General features: G+C 35.3%; 1 protein-coding gene across 1 annotated transcript in view; it reads right to left on the reverse strand.

Moving 5' to 3' along the window:
• Positions 1-1,456, reverse strand: part of LOC106868473 (NALCN channel auxiliary factor 2-like) — a 267,882-nt gene extending 266,426 nt beyond the window's left edge. Inside the window, exon 1 of the mRNA XM_052966119.1 lies at positions 702-1,456. Coding sequence (XP_052822079.1) covers positions 702-1,199 — 498 coding nt within the window. The 5' untranslated portion in view covers positions 1,200-1,456. The remainder of the gene's footprint in view (positions 1-701) is intronic.
• Between the last annotated feature and the right edge of the window lie 8,517 nt (positions 1,457-9,973).

Genomic DNA, 9,973 nt, shown 5'->3' on the forward strand with positions numbered 1-9,973 from the left:
GGGGGGGGAAAGTATGTAGCTTGTTTTTTACAAGCGGTAATAATGGTGAAAATTGAATTTTATTTGTTTATTCATTAATAAAAAAAATTATATTTGAAGGAAAACAAGATGTGACATATATTCCACAAAGCCGCCAGTCGTGAATTGAAACCAATCGAACGATCACCTGAGAATCGAAATCGGATCACTGGCTCATTATGCCTAAATGGCATCCGCTAGAGCATGGTTCTGTAGTAGTAGTAGTAGTAGTAGTAGTAGTAGTAAACAAGTCGTCTATTCCACATGAGGCCATTCATTATTTGTAAGGATGACTTAGTCCAGATTACTGATCCGATACTGAATGAATCGTCGTCACTCCACTCTGGTCTGGTAATCAAATAGTAATTGTAATGATGTCTTGCATCCGTCACAAGAAACGAAATCATCGCTGTTATTGACAATACAAGGACAAAAGACGAAATCAATGTGGTGGTGGTGGTGGTGGAAATTACATCAAATAAAAAAAAAAAGCGTGGGAAATCGGTGACAGATAAGAAATGACAATACATAATAAAAACAATAAAAGAGAAAAACAAGAAGGAATCCTTGAAATGATGGGAAAGGAATAATAATAATAATAATAATAATAATAATAACAATAACAATAATAATAATAATAATAATAATAATAATAATAATAATAATAATGATAATAAACTTACCACACAGTGTGTACACCTCCATATAACCGAGTACTTTTCCTTGCAGTCGAATTTATTGACAATGTTTAGAAACAAGCTGTTTTTTTTACATGCAGATTCATCTAAATTTTTAATCCGATCCAAGATTGATACACACTGTTCATAATCCCATTGAATGCTTTCCTCTACATCCGATATAACAGAATTCAAAGTATACAACGTGCAAAACTTCAATCGTGTTTCGCGCATTTTGATCCTACGTTCTGTAGCAGAGAGATTACAGATTTCTTTTGTAATATTCCAACCTTCCAAAAGGCACTGGTTTGGTGTGCAGAAGGGTGTCAGGTAATCCGGGCCGTTGTCATCGGCTGGGGTTAAACCCGATACAAATCCAGAAACCACGCACAAGAACAGAGTTGCCAGACATTGACGGAACCACCTCCTTTGTAGAATAATGGTGGGTAACGGCGTTTTATCCCATAACGGTGACACTTCTCCATGGTTGAATAATAATATCATAGTTCGGTAGTTGACCAACAGTTGAATCCCGACGAGAAAAACATTTAAAAATCCAACGGTTCAACATTTAAGCATGTACACTACACACACAGAGAAACTCACCTTCGACTATACATACCACATTCAGAAAGGGAAACATTCACATTATACTAAATATATATTGTATTTTTATAAGTACGTATATATATATATATATATATATATATATATAGTAATACTAATAATAATAATAACAATCAGTTTCTTTCATTCACAGACAAAACAAACTCTATAGATGGAAAAAAAAACCGAGGGGACGCAAATATGATTGCAGACTTGTAAAGTTGGGGGATTCAACAAGTCAAAATAATGTTGGATACGGATTGAGAGAAAGAAATAATACGAGTAAACGGCAATAAAGAATAATGAGAGGAAAATCAGCAACAGTCGAAGACGGAAGAAACGTTGTTACATACACACACACACACACACACACACACAGATTACATATAGAAAGAACAGAATGATAACGAAGACGAAAGAAGGAAGACGAAAGCGGAGGAATGAACACGGCAAAAAAGAAGAAAAAAAAGGGGGGGGAGGAAGTATGAAAGGAAAGTGGGAGGAATGACGATGTATAAGGGTGGCTGAGGTGGAAGAAACGATACGATGGTTTTGGTTTACAAGAATACTGTTGACAACGAACGTCGATTCTACGCGAATGAATAGAATAAATAAATATAGTGTATCATTAGATTATTGCTGGTGCTTACAGACACTGACTGCGTTGGGGAGGGGGAGTTATTGCAGTTTTTACAGTGCGTCACCGGCAAAAACTAAAAAAATGTTAGAGAGAATTTTATAATAAAGGAAACAAGATAAAAATATTGGGAAAAAAGAAAAAGGCGACCAGCATCAGCTATCATGAATTTTCCCGTATTTTTGTATGGTCGCTGCTTCTGGTGAAAGCCGAGTGTGAAATTGCTTCTCTCCCAAAGTAGTAGTCGAAGACGCCACAAGACTGACAGTAAGAATAATATGAACAATAACAGCAGCACAGCGAGCAAGCTCAGCACCAACAGGCACCCCGCCTCCAAGAGAGGCCGTCAACAACATGGTTCGTGGGCCAGAATCGAGCTGCATCTGACAGCAGCCAAAAAAAAAAAAAAATGCTTACAGAAATTTGAAAGCGCTCAGCTTCTGATCGATAGTGGCAGAACTTGAAGCCCGGTATCTATTCTGAGAGTCGGGCACATGTTGATTGAATGAATAAGTGGCGTGGTGGACACAGACGGACTCCTAACGCCATGTTTGAAGGTTGAAGCAGCTCAAATTGGCGTCGCGCATGCTCACCTCAAAATCTAACTGGACTTCTTGGATGTTTTTCTTATTGGTTTCAATCTGTGTATCGCCTCTTCAATATCCGTTCCATCACTGGTAATTATCGGAAAATAAGGAATTCGACAGACAACGAAGAATCCCAAATTTTTAGAATGTAATTCTTTTCGAAAAGTGAATATCTAAAAATGCTCAAAGATTTCTCAAATTTTGACATGAGGAAATTTTAAACGTATTCCTTAGGTGCGTCTATAGACTCTAACACTGTATACTTTGTATATATAGGTATGAAAGAAACCAATCAATAGATCGATATGACATGAAATGTGTTTCCGTGTGAATATGTTGCGGTGCATGTGACATACACACGCACATAGTCATATATATATATAAACGTTAGAATTATGGAATGAAATTAACCGTTAAATAATAAGAATATTTTTTACCGTTTCTATAAATATATACTCACAGGCACACGCAAATAAATAAATATGTATGTATATATACATACACACACACGCACACACATATATATAAATATATATGTATATATATATATAAATCTGTCTTACAGTGGAGAATTAAAACAGAAAAACGAAAATGAAAACCAACAACAATAACAACAAATAATGGTAATAAAAAAATAATAATGGAAAAGAAATGCAAGATAAGATGTAGAAATAGTCAAAAAGATGTAAAATATCCAAGTAATTTGGTTTTAAAATCTTGAATCTGTTCCTATAAGAAAGGAAATGTGTCGCCTGCTGGATTTCTAAGATAAATCTAACAATTAGTCAAGATTAATGTGGCTTGTTAGCATACAACAAATACCTCCTCCGAGAATTATGAAAGAAGCGGGGGCTGGAGAACTACAACGGCATCAACCGTTATACAAACGACAGCTGTAGCTTGGATGGAATCACTGGCTAGTAGCAGCAGAAGCAGCAATAGTTCTCTAGTGACAGTTTGTACTGGAAGGTGAAGAAGAAGGAATGTCAACAACAGCATCATAATCAGCAACAACAAGTGTACTACTGACTGTTCAACCTGCTAGAAATGGCAGCAGAATCCCCCACCGAAATCACACTCCATTGTCTTGAAAAAGAAAGGACACATTACATAATGTAGTTCTAATTTTACTATGTTTATTCAAATTTTTTTTTTCAAATACGGTTAATCACAGGTCCACTCAATCTGCCAACCGAGGGCTAAAGAACAACAACTTAACATGGGCCAACGAGAGAAAGTGAGAGAGAGAGAGAGAGAGAGAGAGAGAGAGAGAGAGAGAGAGAGAGAGAGAGAGAGAGACGGAAAGAGCTTCACAGAACCACACGATCTGCTAGAAATAGTAACCAAGTCTCTTTCATATCATATCCAAACGTCTTGGGGAGAGGAAGATATAACGGATAATGTAGGCCTGGATAAATAAAAAAAATGGCGCAATGGTCACTTCTGGATTGCTCCCTGATGCCTAACCTAGGGCCAAACAACATCAACAATAATGATTTATTCAATTATTCTTGTTTCTTTGTTTTTAAAGGAGAAACAGCGGAATAAACTGCCACCAGTATATAACTGGTATTTTTTTTTGTACACCCCAGAGAGTACCAAGTCGTGTCGATATAAGCATGGTTCGAATTCAAAACTTAAGGTGAAGCTAATTTACGGTTACAAATTTACACAAAGCAAATATATAGCAATCAAGCCGTTCTTGTGACTTACGTAAAGTTAATTGCTAAGGTCAGGAATCGAAACCACTACCTGAAGTTTACCTCGACAGAAACACGACACATCTTATTTATTTTGTCGTGGTTTGAAGTGAATTTTGTTGAGGAAGTTGGATGGGATGCTGTCAGTTTACTTGGCCATAGTGTATTACTGGTATATTTTACGTGCTAAAGAGGGAAGTATTACAGCTAAATCACCCTCAAATATTCTAGCTTCTGTCTTTAAAAAAGCGGCACGACACGTTGGGTGTATGTTCTAGTTACAAAATGTCTGAACGAAAAGTAAGATGGTCTTGAATAGAATGCCTTCGATCACAGAACTGTTCGAAGGCTGACCTAAGGTTAAACAAAAACTAGTATATATTATTAAGGGAATGGGATACTCGATCGAACAGACCACAGCATAGGATTGTTACACACACACACACACGTGGGTGGGTGTGCTACTGAGCTATCTATCTATCTATCTATATATATATATATATATATACCAGTCAGATGGACAACGTGAATCACGTAGGTAAATTAAAATTTAGAGGTAATACTTGACAATTGTAAGCACCTGTGTATGCCAGATATATATATATAATATATAATATATATATATATATATATATATATATATATATATATATAGAGAGAGAGAGAGAGAGAGAGAGAGAGAGAGAGAGGGAGAGAGAGAAAGAGAGAGAGATGGATAGACAGAATTGTAACTTGGTAGCTAGATAAAGATACATACATGCATATATATATATATGTGAGCGGTATTGATATCCAGAAGACCCAAGGTGAAAGGTAACGCTATGTAAGTGCAATGGAAAGACTGTAGTTAAACTCTTGGTTCGATAATTATACGAGTGAGGAGTCTAATCCAGGTCTTGTGTGAGCATGTATATGTTAAATAGAATGAGACCAACAAAGCCAAGGCTATGTGGAATTTTCAGGACATTTATAAAGAGAAAGATAGTCTTACAGCTGTTTCTGAAATACTAGGGATATTCCTTCATCAGAGACGATGTGAGGTGATTAAATACAGGGAAATATTTGTAAAGGAAAATGAGGGCGCAGAGCGAAGTGCCGCCTCCTAGCAAATTTGTTGGTAGGTAGATTAGAGCGGCAAGCAGGGTGCTCTGAGCATATACCTGAGCTTGAGAACATTAAGGGTTCAAATCTCTTAGGCGCATTCTTCGTATTTAATTACTTTGGAAAAAGAGAGAATTGCAAGAGAATTGGGAATCTTAGTGGAATGTGTAATAAAGGCTGTTTTTAGTAGTAGCCTACGGAAAAGGTGTCTGAAGACTCTATGCACACGACAACGCCCAGGAATAGTGGGCGGAGAAGATGGATGGATGGAATGAGAGAAATTACTTATAGACATATGTACTAGTTGTAGTCATTTACCTCTTGAACTGCAATTGGAGAAGTGCAGCTGGAAGAGGACTCTTGCTTTAGTGATCAGGTTGACCGTAGTTTTGTACGGCTTCCACGAGTAGCACTCGGTGGCCGCCCTCCATTTCGAAAATTCATCTTTGAACTGTTTGTTTATTTTCTTTGATTTTGTTATTTCTCTTGTATACATATTTTTGTTATATATAATCTCTCGTAGTATCGTCCGTCATATATTTGTCAACCATTGTAATGAATAATTTTTTTTCTTATTTTGGTACAATTTTGAGGGGAGGGGAAGTCGAAGCCGATTCCAGTGCTCAACTGGTACTTATTTTATCGAGACTGAAAGGTTGAAGGGCACAGTCGACCTCAGCGGAATTTGAACTCAAAATATATTTTTAAAAAATAAAAAAAAAACAGGACGAAATACCGCTGTGCATTTCGTCCGGTACGATAACGGTTCTGCCAGATAGCCGACTTACGTTTATGATTAATAAAGAAAATATTATAGTACTAACATACTGGGTTGACAGAATCATTAGAAGTTGTTAGTTTTACGTTCTGATTTTAAATCACACCTTTACAGTCTGTGTTCGAATCCGAGATCACCTTCAGCTTTCATCCTTTGGACAGTCGATAAAATAAAGTATATATCAAATCGGTAAAATTAATCAGTTTTAACCCTTACTCATTGCACACTTGATAAAAAAAAATGGCACTCCGTCGGTTACGGTGACAAGTGTCCAGTTGATCCGATCAATAGTAGATCTATAAAAACGCGTGCTCTTAACGTAGTCCTCATGGGGATTCAGCGTGGCACATCGAATGTAACAAGGCTGGCCCTTTAAAACACAGGTACTACTCACTTAAGTGACAAAATATCAGTTTGGCTTTAATGACCTTAAGGTCAACTTATGGCTACAGCGTGTCTGTGATTCTTGTACGTTCTCAAAGCCAATATTAGCTATAAACAAATTTAGATAAGTGATTTGAAATGGCATACTCATTTGATCTCTTTGCTTCTCGCATGCCAGTTAAAGCCACGCCTAATTTTTCTATAAATTCGAATGTTATTTTTTTCGAAATATCATTTATCTAACAATATTGGTTGGATTCATCATAATCGAGGTATTGTCTCACCGGTTTGATATTTGAATTGTTTAAAATTTTACCTGAAGATGGTGGATTGTATGTTATGATATAATTTATGAATACATCAAAAAATTTCTACCGAAACAACTGTCGTAAATTTTAAACCCCATTTGTATCCTCTTTATACACGCACACAGACGCGCGCGCACACACACACACACACACACACTCTCTCTCTCTCTCTCTTTGTTTCTCTCTTTCTCTCTCTCTTTCTCTTTCTCTATCTTTCTCTTTCTCTCTCTCTTTCTCTTTCTCTATCTTTCTCTTTCTCTCTCTCTCACACGCATTTATAAATTTAAAATTGAGATACGTGCAAGAATCACGCACATACATACATACATACATACATGATCAACATCAGTAAGGGGCTCCAAATGTCAGACTTGACCATGAATAGGAATGAAGAAAAAATTATTTTCAGTTGTGTTAATTACTATTTATTATTATTATTATTATTATTATTATTATTATTATTATTATTATTATTATTATTATTATTATTATTATTATTATCATTCTTATTATCATTCTTATTATTATCATTCTTATTATTTTCGAAGGTAGCTAGATGGCGGAATCGTTAGCACCCCCAGACAAAATGCTTAGCGGCATTTCGTCCGTCTCTACGTTCTGAGTTCAAATCCCGCCGGGGTCGACTTTGCCTTTTATCCTTTCGGGTCGATGAAATAAGTATCAGTTGCGCACTAGGGACGATGTAATCAACTGTTCTCCTCCTCCTCTAAAATTTCAGGTTGTGCCTATAATAGAAAGGATTCTTCTTCTTATTATTATTATATTATTGTGTTGTTTTTTTCTTCTTTCTTCAAACTTTCTTCCATTTCTCGCCGAGTGCTTTCCGTACACCTTGGGCAGAGAAGCTCATTGTATGCATTCCCAGTTTACACACGCAAATTCACAGGTAAAAATATGTATTTAAAAAAAATTAATAAATAGATAAATTCATGAATGGATGTTGTTTTCATAGCGATAATGCTCTTCTCAGTACATGAGTCGTTCCAGTTAACACGATTTTTTGCACTTCCTGTTGGAATGGTAGGCCTGGTATCATTTTCAAATAGGTTTCAGTACCTTTTTTTTATCATTCCTAGAGATGTGATTATTATCATTATTATTATTATTATTATTATTATTATTATTATTATTATTATTATTATTATCATCATCATCATCATCATCATCATCATCATCATCATCATCATCATCATCATCATCATCATCATTATTATTATTATTATTATTATTATTATTATTATTATTATTATTATTATTATTATTATTATTATTATTATTATTATTATTATCAACTTTCAATGTTGTTTCCATTTCTTGCCGAGTGTCTTCCTGACCGAGAAAGTCACTGTATACATTGGTGACCATTAAAATAAATGCACGAGATTTATAAAGTTATGTGATAGAGAAAAAGAGGAAGAAAGACAGAGAGAAAAGGCAAAAAGGAAAAAAAAGGAAAAATGTATTATTTCTATTTTTGAGTAATTTAGACGACAATTTATTCACTGCACCCTGTATATACTTAGATATATATGACGTGGCTGTGTGGTAAGTGGCTTGCTTACCAACCACATGGTCCCGGGTTCAGTCCCACTGCGTGGCACCTTGGGCAAGTGTCTTCTACTATAGCCTCGGGCCGACCAAAGCCTTGTGAGTGGATTTGGTAGACGGAAACTGAAAGAAGCCCGTCGTATATATATATATATATATATATATATATATATATATATATGTATGAACATATATATGTATGTATGTGTGTATGTGTTTGTGTGTCTGTGTTTGTGCCCCCAACATCGCTTGACAACGACGCTGGTGTGTTTACGTCCCCGTAACTTAGAGGTTCGGCAAAAGACACCGATAGAATAAGTACTAGGCTTCCAAAGAATAAGTCCTGGGGTCGATTTGCTAGACTAAAGGCGGTGCTCAAGCATAGCCGCAGTCAAATGACTGAAACAAGTAAAAGAGTAAAAGAGTATAGATATTTTCTACCCTTGTAGAATATACATTGGAAGTAAGGTTAACAAGGGGAAGAGAAGAGAGTATATCTAGAAGACAAAAGGTCTAAAAGATAAGAGATATTAATAAAAGTGGTGATGAAAGCGAATGAGATTTGAAGATCCTGTTCATATGGACCAAATACCAGCACTTGAGCTTTATGCCTTGTTGTTGGTTTTATGAATCCTATATTTACTCTTTGCATGTATTATAATCGTATAATTATGTATATTTTTTTCTCAAATATTTCTTTTATTAATTTTTTTTTTTTTTCATATTTTATATGCGATAATCCTAAACTTAGGTTTTCTGCATCTCTTGCAGAATATATAATTAGTTTAAAATCTAAAAGAGCGAAAGTTTAGACGTATTGGAGCATTATTAATTCTGCCGAGCCATGTCAGGGAGAGAGGCAAGTTTTGCCATTTACATACATGGAAACCAATTAAATTCTTTGACAGATTATTATAGGCATCTGTTATTAGGAAGTTTTCGTACTAAAGAAATAATTATTTGATAGATAAGTGAAGTAAAATAGTAATTAATTTGTAAACAAAAATCTAAAAGTCTAAATCTTTAAAAACTACGTAAAGTGGCATAACTCCATTAACTGATACGAGTATATACCTTAAAACATATGTAATCATTTTCTCCTTTTTATTTTTTCTTTGTCCTTCTCTCATTGTAATTGCAAGGATCATGAAAAGTGTTCGAACTGAATTATGCATGCGATGGATGGTATATTGATAAGTGGTCAATAAGCAATGTATAGTTTTGTAAGGTACGACCGTGCGAACTCAAAAAGGAGCAATGGTGACGAATGGAAGAACAGAGGACTCCTTTTATTTAAACGTGTCACACGGTCGAACATACAATATATATCAATGGATGATATAGATGATATGTTATGCGACGATAACAGATGACCAGTAATGAAAGACCACAACCGTATAGGATGAATAACAGATATATTTATTGTAGCGTTAAAGATGTATGTCTGTGTGAGAGTGTGAATGCGACATATAAGAACATAATCAAAGACAGGCCGTCATACAAAGAAAAGTGTGTATGTGAGTGATACATGTGTGTGAGTGTTTACAGCATATAGAAAGAGAGTCAATAACACGTGAACAATTATACCAGTTCGTTAGTACACTATAG

This window comes from Octopus bimaculoides, chromosome 3 (assembly GCF_001194135.2).
Source record: "Octopus bimaculoides isolate UCB-OBI-ISO-001 chromosome 3, ASM119413v2, whole genome shotgun sequence".
NCBI classification, from domain to species: domain Eukaryota; kingdom Metazoa; phylum Mollusca; class Cephalopoda; order Octopoda; family Octopodidae; genus Octopus; species Octopus bimaculoides.